At 42.1% G+C, this 13,780-nt stretch overlaps 2 protein-coding genes across 3 annotated transcripts in view; both read right to left on the bottom strand.

The window, feature by feature from the left end:
* Positions 1-6,410: 6,410 nt before the first annotated feature.
* On the bottom strand, positions 6,411-7,390 carry lnc.lemp (lncRNA encoded micropeptide). The gene is made up of 2 exons (XM_084483792.1): positions 7,170-7,390; positions 6,411-6,754 (listed from the first exon to the last, which is right to left on the bottom strand). Exon 1 carries the CDS (start codon positions 7,341-7,343, stop codon positions 7,173-7,175), a length of 171 nt encoding a protein of 56 aa, XP_084339918.1. The 5' UTR covers positions 7,344-7,390; the 3' UTR covers positions 6,411-6,754; positions 7,170-7,172.
* A 236-nt stretch (positions 7,391-7,626) lies between these two features.
* The window catches only part of scml4 (Scm polycomb group protein like 4), an 11,408-nt gene continuing 5,254 nt past the window's right edge, over positions 7,627-13,780 (bottom strand). For both annotated transcript variants that reach the window (XM_084483483.1, XM_084483482.1), the window contains exons 2-6: positions 13,697-13,780; positions 13,323-13,452; positions 10,641-10,853; positions 9,908-10,053; positions 7,627-9,116 (exon numbers count right to left, since the gene is read on the bottom strand). The exon at positions 13,697-13,780 is cut by the window's right edge and continues 122 nt beyond it. In XM_084483483.1, coding sequence (XP_084339609.1) covers positions 8,991-9,116; positions 9,908-10,053; positions 10,641-10,853; positions 13,323-13,452; positions 13,697-13,780 — 699 coding nt within the window. In that variant the 3' untranslated portion in view covers positions 7,627-8,990. The remainder of the gene's footprint in view (positions 9,117-9,907; positions 10,054-10,640; positions 10,854-13,322; positions 13,453-13,696) is intronic.

Here is a 13,780-nt window from a genome sequence, read left to right on the forward strand (position 1 = left end):
TGAGGCTTATCAAGATCTGTGAACGTGATGAGGATAATCACGAAGTTGCCTCCGTAGATTTCACAGAGATCTTCATTACCATAGATTGTTGCTATACTGTGGTTCGTATACTGCCACGGCACGATGCAAAACATTACTTTTAATTTCCTCCTGAGGGAAGGATTTGATTATTACCACTTCAAGTACTGACAGCTTGTGTGCCAGTGACGATATTGACAAATAAGGCACAGGAAACGGTGTTGATTGCATTAGAAATCTCAACACAGATAGCAACACTTTCCTACTATTTATAGAAATACTCATCATCCACGCTAGTGGAAACTAGTTTATCCATTAAAAACACATTCGGCAAAACTGGACATCAAGGTTACAGTAGTGAGTCGAGGAGGGACAAGGTCATTTGACTGCGGGGCTGGCCCGTCTCTGCTCAATGGAATGTAAATTAACAGGGCCCTCTCAGGGAGGCCCAAGGAGAGAGAGAGAGAGAGAGAGAGAGAGAGAGAGAGAGAGAGAGAGAGAGAGAGAGAGAGAGAGAGAGAGAGAGAGAGAGAGAGAAAACCCTATTACAAATCCTCAGGGTGATTAGAAATGGAAGCATGACTTGAACATAACAATCCAATCGCTGTTCCAAATCCAGTGATCCCTGCCGTTCAGCCTGTATCACTCCCCTGCTAGTTCTGTGTAACCGCCGTGGCGTATATCCCCATAATGTGCAGGTATCCAAGGCCTCTGCTTTGAAATATGATCCTCACAAAGGCAGTGAGGTGGGATGAAGGAAAAAAAAAACATCTGCATGCTGATGGTTTCTGTGATTCCTGCAGATCGGATCAGACACGCTCCCCCCACCCCCCACCCCCGCCTGCCCTGAGATAGCCGTGCATTTGAGGCCCACAGGACTGAACTGCGAGACGAACAAGTCAGATCAGGGGGGATTACTATACTTCTCAATGGAACTCATTTTCTTTATAGAGGCTTGCCGGTTGGTGCGAAGTGTGTAAAGGTGGCATGATTGTGAGCCACTTACATCACTTTCAGGTTTCTGTTCTTTAATGCGTGTGTTCTCGCAGATAGGGACTAGTGCTGGCCCGGCTATCCAGTATCCATCGAAGAACCAAGACTCCCTCAGGTTTATATTTTGTTAATGGAGTTGAGATACCAATTTAAGAAAAGGGTTTACTGTTTTTCAAAATAAAGGGATGTAAACTCAAAATGTAGGAGACGATGTACACGCGCATCCAAATATGTTTTGCAGGTGCAGGACAAGTAAAGCCATAGTGGTTATTTCAATCTACAGCAAATAGCAATGAGGGAGGGGAATAAACAGTATGTATTTTAAATTGCGTCTCCATGTGGGCAATCACCCGTGAAATAAGCATTCTGCAGTGCGTGATTCTCAGGGCGGTCTGCTCTGCCCCTAGAGGCTGGAGGACTGCATAACCCTGTGGAACAGAGTGGAACAGTGTTAGCCTGTGTTATAGTGTTGGTCTGCTACAAGGTCATTGGTATACAATAGTAGATTCAGCACACTGTATATTGCTCCTATGGTGTTCATTTACATAGATAAAAAGAAGATCAAGGTTTCGATTGGACAGGATGTTCTTTAGAAAGATACATTTCATGAATCACAAGCGCCATAATAAGATACCCTATTTAACTGTTGTATATACACTTTAGATATCACACTTAAGGTAATTGTTGTAATTATTTCATTTTGCTAATATAACATGTTTTTGATTAAATAGCAAGTTTCGTAAAAGTTTAATCTAGCCAAATTGAAATCTAATTAAGTAAATTAACAGAAATGTTGTTTCTGTTGGTACCTCATTTTGATACGGCTATGATTAACATAATTGCTTGGAATGGAGAGAGAGAGAGAGAGAGAGAGAGACAGAGAGAGACAGAGAGACAGAGAGAAAGATGAAAAATGTAAAGAAAGATGCAATACATGTTCATAATTACATCATCGACACATCTTATCATATCATCTTGAGTTCTGACCTATTTCGTGCTCTTGTCCATGAAGTACAGATGCTGAGTATTGGCCGTTCAGGCACAAAGCAGCAGACCTTAGGTTGCAGCCAGTAGCTACAACACAGATAAACCTGCTTCCAAAGCAGGGGGGGAAATACCATGTGTTTCACATTACTCAAACACAAACAGATACGCAATTAAAAACAAAGGCAAACGCATTGCATATAGAAATGTGTGTTTGATGTTTGGTAGGTGTATCAGTACAAAGTCAATCTAACACCACAAATACAAGAGAATATCAATTATTGGATTGATCGAATAGAATAGAGAACAGTGGTTCTGAAATCCTTCTAGATTTGGCCTATTTAAAAAAATAAGTTGAGTAAAACAGTGTCATTAAGTGTGCAACATGTTAAGAGTGTACCATATGGTTCAGGAGAAATAGGAATTCAGATCATATAGCATCCGCTGCCTGTCCACTGGGCACTTGGACATAGGGCCAACGGGCAAGGCACAGGCGCCTGTCAAAGTCTGGTGTTTATTATATGGGAGGGTGTTAATGTTTGTGGATCAGAGCTCTCTATTACAGGTGATGTCTCCCTCAGCTCACCTTGTAAACACAACTTCACCTCACTCTTTCTTCTTCTCTCCCTCCATACACCCGTCATTCTTTCATCTCTTTTTTCTCTTTTGATCTTCATTGTCTTTATTGCTTTCATAACATGATAAGCCAGAAGGCACAATCATACATCGCCAGAAGGCACAATCACAGGAGCAGTCAGCCAATCAGGACGCTCATTATACATGACACTCCCTGAGCGCGCTCAATACAGGCGAAGGGCACACGCTCCAAGCCCTGCGTGCCAATTAAGGCAATCAGATCAATCATAGCTGTCAATGCAAACACGTTAAGGCAACATCTGTCTGTGTGTATGTCTCTCTCTCTCTCTCTCTCTCTCTCTCTCTCCCTCCCTCCCTCTTGTCTCTGTTATGCATCTTTTTGCTATGCATGCTTTTAAAAGCATGCATAGCAAAAAGGTATGCGTCTACGGTGTGAAAGAATGCCACACTGCTCTTCTAGACATTCACACTACGTCCTGCTAGGCACATAGTTTTGATATGACTATAAACACACATATACACACACACACATACACACACACATACACACACACTGGCTCTGGCTCTTACTATTTCTTAGAGACGCAAACACACACACACACACACACACACACACACACACACACACACACACACACACACACACACACACACACACACACACACACACACACACACACACACACACTAACACACTGCACACTGACACTTGCTATGTCTGAGAGCCACAAACACAAAAGCGCATGCACCGACAATATCAGATTGAAGTCTGGCTCCTGCTATTCATCACAACTTAGCCACATTTGACATTTACAGGAGGACCTCTTAAGAATTATCCTCTCTTCTTCTCTGGCTTCCATACTCCTTTCAATTTGTCAACACACCTGCACATTTTCACACACACATGACATTTTGTTGTTGTTCTGTCCCTGAAATATGCTTGGAAAATAAGTGCCAAGTTGTGTTAATAACTACATGTAATTTTCTAATCAGACACACTGTGTGTGTGTGTGTGTGTGTGTGTGTGTGTGTGTGTGTGTGTGTGTGTGTGTGTGTGTGTGGTGATCAAATTCACAGATGTGTGAGAATGTTGTTATCCTCTCAACAATCAATACAATAACCATCTTACAACATCACCAAGGAGACGAAATTAATTACCTTTGTGATACACAATGTATATTTCATCAGGCTTACAAAAAAATATGTTTTCTGCTAGCCCACCAGCGTTTGTTGATGTTGATGGGAACTATTCCACATTCTTTAATGAATAACATTTTTATTTTCAAAACCTGCTCTGTCTCGCCTATATTATGCTGCGCTTCTAGGAGAAATGTCAGGCCTTGTTCGAAATCCCTTTGACTTGTCCAGGGGCCTGCTGTTATCTGCTATTTTTGTATAGCTTAATTTAAACCATAATTGTAACCACCTCTTTTATCTTTCTGACATTGCGGAGCAGTACACTATGTGGTTGACTTGATGCACAATGGCACGTTATGCGATCTGTATAAAGATGCCTAATAAATGTATAGCAGGCCTACATAAAAAGGATTCAACCACGCTAGATTTTGTGTAACGCAGAGATGTGAAGCGAAGGGCAATAGCACCACCTATCGTCGCAGAAATATAGTGTAACACAAAATTACCTTTGCGTCTGAACCCGATAGCCTTCAATGATCTCAAGTGAACCAGACTGCCTGCAATTCAAGTAGGCCTTGCTGTATTTTTACGATTGTTGGATCTTTACTTTTAATAGATGACCTCTTGCTCATCAATCATTTAATAAATGAATCGCAGGGGATGGTCAGGATCAGTGTGCGAATTATACCACGGTCTCCGGGGGTATAATAAGAGGGGTTTAATAAGTAGCCTACTGCACACCGTCCTATGCCTGAATTAATTAGGCCTACTAACACTGTATAACTGCTGGTTGTTGCATTAATAGCCTACTACAACAGAGCAGACATAGGCCTATTATGAAGAGAAAATTTGTTGCACACGGGTGAGGGCATTTATCTATATGTAGGCCTATACGATATCTACATAAAACGCCCCGATGGATCAGGTTAATTTAATTTCAACAGATTTCCCAAGCATTTATGGGCTACGCAAACTTTAATCCACATGATAAAACATAATCCACGGACCACCAAAGTAACGTTTGACTGTTTAATTAAATCAACTTAAAATTACTCAACTCAATAACTTACATCACATGGGCTGTACACAGAGCCGAACACACGCGTTAAGAGCAGCCAGCCTATAGCGGCAGCCTAACCATGAACATTATGCCATTATTATTAATAGAACCGCTATAACATAACACAACCCTCTCACTGCCTGGAGAGACACATAAACTACAGGCGCACAGGTGACTGGATAGTGGGGCTGCCTGCAGGCAGTGCCCCCACGCTTCGAGTGGCTCTAGCGCGGTAATGACAAGCATTAGGCTACTTTTTTTCATGAATCATTGACTCAAAATATAATTTTATTTACTTATTTTACACATTTGAGAAAAACCATATCCAAAATAGCATTTATTTGGCTATGATATCAATATTTTAGAGCTCCCCCAAAATTTCACAAACCATGTTTCCAGGGGAGCTCATCTCACCACTAGTGGAGCTATAGCTCCCCCTGCTCCCCCTTAATTCGCACACTGGTCAGGATGACATCTGTGTGTGCTCCCCTTCATTCTTTCTCAGCAAATGATGGGGCCGCTGGGTGGCGGTAAATACACGTTTCATTAGACTTGGCCACAGGGGGTAGGTGATGGACTATGTTGACATTCCTATAGGCCTACACGTACTCCATTTAAAACGCCATTTGAACAGATCAGCTGCGACATTGAATGTATTATTGTGTGAATAGAATGCAGAGGAAAGAAATTATCAAATGTTAAATAACCATACATGGATGTAAATACTTGTATATTAGTATAAGTCTATATAAAGTACAATACTTTAGAACAGTTTACTGTAAGAAAATTGTTTTCTGATTGTTCAGCTAGATTGTTTTAACCAATGAACTTATACTGTAAAATGTATAATGAGCACTAATGCACTCAAAATGTATTGTCTACATTCTATATTTGTTGCATTCTTTTTCATTTTTATATTGTATATCCATGAAGCCAAATGTAACATGTTCATTGGTGCAGGTTGAATGGGCACATGGGTATATCGGCTCTAATGTATTATTATTACTATTATTTTTTATTAACCTTTATTTTACCAGGAAATTTTCCCATTGAGATTTAAAATCTCTTTTTCAAGGGAGTCCTAATGAGGCTCAGCTCACGCATACAGCATTTGCCAGGTGTTCCTGGTTTCGGCCAGCAGAGGCAGTGTGGGGTTCCCCACAACTGGAATATTATGCATAGTGCCTTTGGCTGACAGGTCCTGTGCTGCCAAAGGCACTATTTCTGTGGTCCTATTTTGGAGCCTGGCCAGAATTCTCACAGTGCATAAAGTCTTGATCTATCTATCTATCTATATATATATATATATATATCTCGATTGATCAAACGATATACCTATATCTATTTAAATCCACACACACACACACACACACACACACACACACACACACACACACACACACACACACACACACACACACACACACACACACACACACACACACTTCACACTATCCTACACCTCAGAAAAGTTAAGCCTGTTTTTGGTAGAAACAGGCATTTTGAGAAAAAGGTTCAGAGGGTTTTACGGCTATAGAAAACAAACACACATTTACTATTTACAATGTCCTTCGATATTGTTATCATAATGTAAATACAGATACAATGCAAATACAAATGCTATGTTTGTAAAAATGCATTTATTTTTGCCAGGCATATCGCATGATGTGTATAACGTTACAGAAATCCTAATTCTATTAGGCTAGTGTAAGACAATGGCTCGGATAGATAACACAGATTATGCTCAGACAAAGATCCCTCCAGCTTCAGGATACGTGAGTGCAGAGAGGTTGTCCATTCATATTAAACGTGGATGTCAGAAAAAGTGAAGGAGAAAAATAATTTCCCCACACGTTAGACCTTCAGTCCACTCATCCCAAGATCCACAAGGGCCCGCGGTGGAACATCCAAGGAAAAGTATCTCCACGGTGTTTACAAGCATTCATAACAGCAGGCTCCCCGAACCTGAAACACAAGAAACACGACTTAGTACAACATGATCAGGCTACACAGGAATGAGTGACAGCAGAACACATGATTCATGGTGAGCTGTCATTCATTATAGGCTATAATGTTAACGCCTGTGTGAATAGAACTATCGTTATTACATTATTTGTGTCAACGATGGATTTAGAAACTACTATAAACTACTAAAAGCTACAATTCTCTGTTTTGATATTACACTAAAGCATACGGGGATAGCTTGTTTTATAAGTCGTGAGGCATTCATCATCAGTTATATCATAACATATTAATCATAGGTTAGTAATAACTGGTTTGGTAATAACCTATGTAGAACACCACAATAATTAAATATATGTGACCTAGCATAAACCCAAATATGCATGTATTATATAATATTCAAGCAAGGTGATCTTACCATTCAGGCCAAATCCAATTTCTTCTGTGTTTCAGTGAGTTTCGCCTGTAGACGCTTCTTTCTCCAATCCAGAAACTGTCGTCTCATTCGGTTTGCTTGCCAGCCCGATGCGAATCCGACCACAAACGAAATCGCAATCGCAACTTGTAACGTCCTCTCTGAGATGTCTGCCATATTCACCTCTGTCTGACAGATAAATTGAGTCGTACAAAAAGCATGGATAATTTTGGATACAGGAAGTAGGAGGTATCTAGTCGCGCGATAACCAGTATTCTCGCGGCAACACACAAAAAGCCACTCACATGTTGTACATATATTGAATGCATACTCTGAAATAATAAATACTTAATGAAGGAGATAATGAATATTTTCACTTTTATAATTATAATTCAATAGTATAAAATGTTTATACAAATTTACAAATAGAAACAAAACAGGAAACAACCTATTGGCCCTGAAGGCACAATATGACAATAAAGAGTATTAAACGTTAACATTTTTATACGAGTATATAGAAAATGCAATAATCCATGAAGAGACAACACAATTATATAATGTTACATATACATATATTAGCCCAAGACAACGAAAGTGATCTGATCACTTGATTGTTTGTGAATGAGATTGAGCATTCATTCATACTGAGAACAGAGAGCTCTCTATAAATTATGAACAGCCTTTATTCAACAACAATCCACACTGTCAATTTTAAGTTATTAATTAATACAAAAATGAATTCTTCAATAATTAAATCCTCAAACGGTGTGTGTGTGTATATGTGTGTGTGTGTGTGTGTGTGTGTGTGTGTGTGTGTGTGTGTGTGTGTGTGTGTGTGTGTGTGTGTGTGTGTGTGTGTGTGCATGTGTATGTGTGTATAAGCATAAAAACATACATGAACAGCAACCTTGCGGAGAAGTTGCAACATTGTTGATTGCAGGGTACCTGAAGTCATGTCACATAATGGCAGTGGTTATTCCAATAAACACTATGAAAAGGGTCCTTCAAGTCACAGGATTCTGCTACACATTCCTCTCAGTTGAACCCTATTGGAAGGAAATCCCAATGGGCGTTCCCGGTAAAAGTGAACAGGTTTACAAGTCTGCACTGTTGGAATGCACAAAGGCTGAGAGTGTTTATTTTCCTTTCTTCTTTGTTGGTGGTGAAAATGTGTATGCTGCACCTGCTGATGTGGAGGAGAACAGCGTGCACTGAAAACATGGAGGTAATTCGTTGTCATGCCAACTGAGCACCATGTTTGGTTTTGTTGGTCATGAAAGGACGGCGAGATATCAGAGATATATTATCAGATCTGTTTTCTGTTTGGATTCCACAAATAAAAGACTCTCAGTCCTATTTTAAATATCAAGAAGTCAAAAGGAACTGTACAGCAAGCCACAGATCAAACGACCAGCCTTACAGAGAGTTCAAATGTGGCGGGGAGGTACAGACAAATGCAGTTGGAGTTAGTATTTTGCTGGATCAGAAAATGAGACGATAATAAAAAAAACGAAAACATTTGCTATTCCAGGTCACATATTCGTAGCTGCCATGTGTCCAGGAGGACTACTTTTAACCCAAATCCATTCAGAACCTAGCAAACAAAGATGCAAACCCGTGCCTCAGTAATGTATATTGCTTCAGGTGTCTGAGAAGCAAACCACGAACCAGTGGCGCACGAAAAACTGACCAAAAACGTAGAGACCCTACGCCGGTCGTGAACTACTATCGACAGGTGAAATCTTGAACGGATCTTCTGAAATAAACGGTTAAATAGGGTTACTCCGTCCAGAGAGAAAGCTTTTTTGGCCCGTCTCCGGCGAATCACGGTCGGTTCTGTCGGAGCCTGTCGATGTGGTAGCACAGTTTGAGTGCGGGCCCCAGCTTCAGTCCCAGGTACTTCATCATCATCTCACTCTTCAGCAGCAGGAGTGCATCTCCATCAATCTCCTGGAACACACAGGCAGACCAGAGGAAGAGATCATCCCTCTTAAAGTTGCTACAAAGGGCTATTTCAGACACCACCAGGACTGTGGTTGTGGGAATTCTTAAAGAAAGAGAACAGACTTTGCCTTTGTTAAGTTCAGTGCAAAACTGGAGGAACATGTTCATAAGCAATTCAGAAGTGCCCTCTGAGGTATAGATTCAGAGGGTAGTTATACAATTGACACAGGTGGCAATCATTCACTATATATCCAATGTCTATTATCTTCTCGCAAGTCAATTGTTCACCACAGGAGGTATGTGTAAGGATATAAATCACTAGCCTTGAAGATATCCTTGTGAGAATCCTCCACTATGGATTTTTTTTGTTAACAGAAATTGATTTTCTCCATCTTTCCCCTCCACAGACCAAATAGATTGTGAGAGAATAAATCCCCATTTTGATTTATCACTCTTACACACAAATAGTTAATTGCCCAACCCACCGTCCATGTGTGGTGGGTGGTGAATTTGGCAATTAAATGTTTTTATTGTCTGCTCAATATATTATATTCCTAATTTGAGCCAACAAATAAAATAGTCCGGAAAAGGAACTCAGAACAAAAGTAAAAGCCGCAGTAAGCTGAATTCGTACAAAAGGTTTCCCCTGAACCTAGTGCTAGTATTAGCAGTAGTAGTATTGTGAGAGTACTCTGAACTCACGGTTTCATTGAGGTTTCCCCTGAACCTAGGGCTAGTACCAGCGGTGGTAGTGTTGTGTAGTGTTGTGTAGTGTTGTGAGAGTACTCTGTACTCACGTGTTTCCTGAAGGCTTCTGCGTGCGGCCCGAGGGCCTGAGGGTCCGAGTCTTTGAGGAACCAGACCACGTCCTCTACCCCCCAGCTTGACGGGTCTCTGCCAGCGGGACGTTTGCAGTCCCCAGCCTCAGAACCTGGGCTGTAGGCTGTATGCCACCAAGGGAGGGGGTAGGACATGTTGACACGTGAACAACAAGAGTGCAACAATAATGATAAGTATGACCAGAGTTGAGATTCATCAGTCATCTGTTACATATCCTTTTAAACCTTCCACTGGAACAAGGACTTTCAGACATGAATAAAGATGGCAGTTCTTCCAAGGTGGTTGATGATATAAGCGTTTGCTTTCTTTGGCAAGCAAGCCATTAAAGGTCCCATTACATGCCACGAGGTGTGGTGTGATTAGCCGTTACAAGCCGTTTTGAAAAAGTGCTTCTGACATCACAGGTGGGCGTGCCCACCTAGATGTGTGCTGGATAGATCAGTCTAGCAGCCTACCCAGTGGAATGTAGTAAACGTTGCTTATCTATCCGTCATACACCTGTGGTGTCAGAAGCGGCACATTTTCAAAACGGCTTGTGATGGATGATCACACTCACACCCTGTGGTATAATATGTCCCCTTTAAAGATGCCCACATCTGAGCCAGGTCACAGACATTGGGGATCGAACCCAGAATCTTTGGCCTGGGATTTGAACACTCTAGCCACCACACTACCCTTGAACGCACTCACCTGTGTTTCTGTTTGGGTCCTGGAAGTTCCTGGGACTGGATGCTTGTCTGCACATGGCCATGGGGTTGGAACAGCCGCTGCTGCCACGGTAACCGTAATGCTTGGGCTGGAACACCGTTGCCATGACGCCAAAGGCCGAGTCGCTGGGGTCGACGGCGTAACGCTTTGAGTCCACCGGGTCGCACAGGAAGTCGTCTGGCACCGAGGTCTCTGCTGAGGGAGAAGGAGGCAGGGAGTGATGTCAGCACAGCTCTGGTTTATTAGGAAGGTGTGAAGACGATCATCCCGTTCACCAGTCGTACTGTGTGCCATAAGGAATGTGCAGGTGTTGTGAAAAAAATTTGAGGTAGCAAGGAGTTCAGTTAGTATTTGGCCGTTGATACAGAGAATCATGGATAAAGGATCCGTGGTCTATTTGTTTACACTCTATTTCCCTGTCTTAGTTAGTCATAAGTCTTAAGAAGACGTTACCATGCATTATAAAATCCAATGAGTGGGTCTCATTTTAAACGGTCCTGCTAGTTAACCACAGCGTTGTGCCGGACATGAAATGTTTGAATGTGTCATTTTGGAAACTGTCTTTAATAAAGAAAGAAAAACGGCTACCGAGCTGTCTGTCTAGAAAAGCCTCAAGCACCAACAGCCTGCAAATTGGAAATAGAGGGGACGTCAAATTGCCATTGAAGCCATCCCCTTGATTTAATGCACGATGTTCTTTGTCTGAGCTCTGTTATGACCCCTAATTGTGCTGTGAAAGGGAAGTTTTACCTGTTGTCCCATTTATCACAGAAAAAGGTTGAAGTTGTGTCGTTTATGTTTAATATCAATTAAATTGTGAAAGAAAAATCACTGGATTGGAATGTATTATTCACCATATTCCCATCCATAGACATATCAAGCTGCACAATACCACACACATACCAACACATGCATGCACACACTCATGCATATATATGAAACTGCAGGGCTTAAGTTTTCATGCCAATGGTAGACTAGTGTTTGTATTGTGCAATGTAATACACGGTAATCTTTCTGTTCTGGATATCCCTGCTCTAGGAGGCAATAACCTCAATATGTCCTATAGGTATAACTTGCGTTGAAACATCTTCCCACACAAAGACATGAACATGCTTGTGTTGGTATCCAACAAAGGTATCCAACAAAGTTAATTAAAAGGAAAGTTAATTAAATTGCAATTATACTCTGTACCAAGACTCACATAAATGATGTATACAATATACAGTAAGCTGTTCCGAGATAATCTTAAATCAGATTCCCTTAATGTATGTCATTCTTTTTTTCCCCTCCTGAATTTAAGCGCTGCTTTACATGTCTGCCTGTGTGTGTGTGTGTGTGTGTGTGTGTGTGTGTGTGTGTGTGTGTGTGTGTGTGTCTGTCTGTGAGAGAGAGAGAATTGAAAGACTAACATCAGGCATATCCTATGCTTTACAGAGTGGTCTGGTCTGGTCCTAGATTCTACCATTTGCAATGCAAATATTTGCAAAGCCATTTTAAAGCATTTGGGAATAAAGAGTTAGCTAGTAACTAGTAAATGTATCGTGTGAATATGATCATAATGAGACTTGTAATTTCAATTGAGCATGTGAGAACAAAAACAAAATTCACTCTCTTTCACTCTCTCCATTCACACACACACACACACACACACACACACACACACACACACACACACACACACACACACACACACACACACACACACACACACACACACACAGGCTGCTGTTTCACAAGTGCAGCCTTCATGGAACAGAAGGCTTTGTGAAGCTGCCTCAAAGCATTCATGTTTGGAATTAAAATGTAGTCGCACTCTGAGTTTGTCAAAAATCGACACACTCAGGGGCTTTTGGCGTTAACTGCCGACGCAAAAGGTGTCCTTGTGCGTCTTCATTCGACACAGGGGGTTTTCAACTCATTACAATGTAATCCCTCCACGGCGAACAGTGATGAGTGCGTAACCCTTACCCTTACCCTAACCCTAACCCTAACCCTAACCCCTACTACCCTAACCTTAACCCTAACCAGTACTACCCTAACCCTAACCCTAACCAGTACTACCCTAACCCTAACCCTAAAAGGCGGTACTTGCCCCTACCATCCTACGAAAAAAAGATTTGCGGGAGCGATTTGCCTGGGCGTCAGATATCGCCGTGCAGGGATTTCAAACCCCCTGCGTCGAATGAAGACGCACAAGGACACCCTTTGCGTCAGCAGTTGACGCCGAAACCCCTGGCGTTGATTTTTGACGAACTCAGAATGAGAATGTGTTGCCCAGGAGAGAGATCTCTCAAATCAAGGACAGATGATGTATGATGAAACTGCATACCTGAATGCTATGTTTGTTTCTGTGCGTGTGTGTGTGTGTGTACCCAGAGGCTTTCTCCGAAGGAGCCAAGAAGAACATTAACATTTCAGCATTTTACTCAACTATGTGTGTGTGTGTGTGTGTGTGTATATGTGTGTGTGTGTGTGTGTGTGTGTGTGTGTGTGTGTGTGTGTGTTTGTGCACATGTGTGTGCATAGGTGTATGTGTGTGCGCGTGTGTGTGTGTGTGTGTTTGTGCACATGTGTGTGCATAGGTGTATGTGTGCGTGTGCGTGTGCGTGTGAGTGTGTGTGTGTGCGTGCGTGCGTGCGTGTGTGTGTGTGTGTGTGTCGGTACCTGTATGGGCCTGGGGCGTGGCTGAGCGGGGGACGATGGCCGCGTCCTGCGGGATGGAGCTCAGCTCAAGCTCCGGGGTGCTGCTGGGGGGGGAGTCGGCTAGAGGGGACATCAGCATCCTGGGCTTCAGCTGCACACACACACACACACACACACACACACACACACACACACACACACATAGACACACACAGACAGACAAGAATGTATGCACGCATACACACACACGTATGAGAATGTATGCACACATGCACACACAAATGCACACACGCAAGAACATATGACCCAATATGTTGAATGAATCAATAAGCAAAACGCACTAGACATATCGAAACCTTTGCGCTGTGAATTTCCCATACAGACAGCCTTCATACCTTGAAACCAGGCTTCCTGCCTCTCTTCTTGGGCACCTTCAGGGCAGACAGGACTTCCGGGTAATGGTGCTGGAACTCCAGCTT

This window comes from Micromesistius poutassou, assembly GCF_964030765.1.
Source record: "Micromesistius poutassou genome assembly, chromosome: 19".
In the NCBI taxonomy this organism is placed as follows: domain Eukaryota; kingdom Metazoa; phylum Chordata; class Actinopteri; order Gadiformes; family Gadidae; genus Micromesistius; species Micromesistius poutassou.

Coding starts and splice junctions, on each gene's coding strand:
- lnc.lemp (XM_084483792.1), bottom strand. CDS start 7,343: ATGGCAGACATCTCAGAGAGGACGTTACAAGTTGCGATTGCGATTTCG.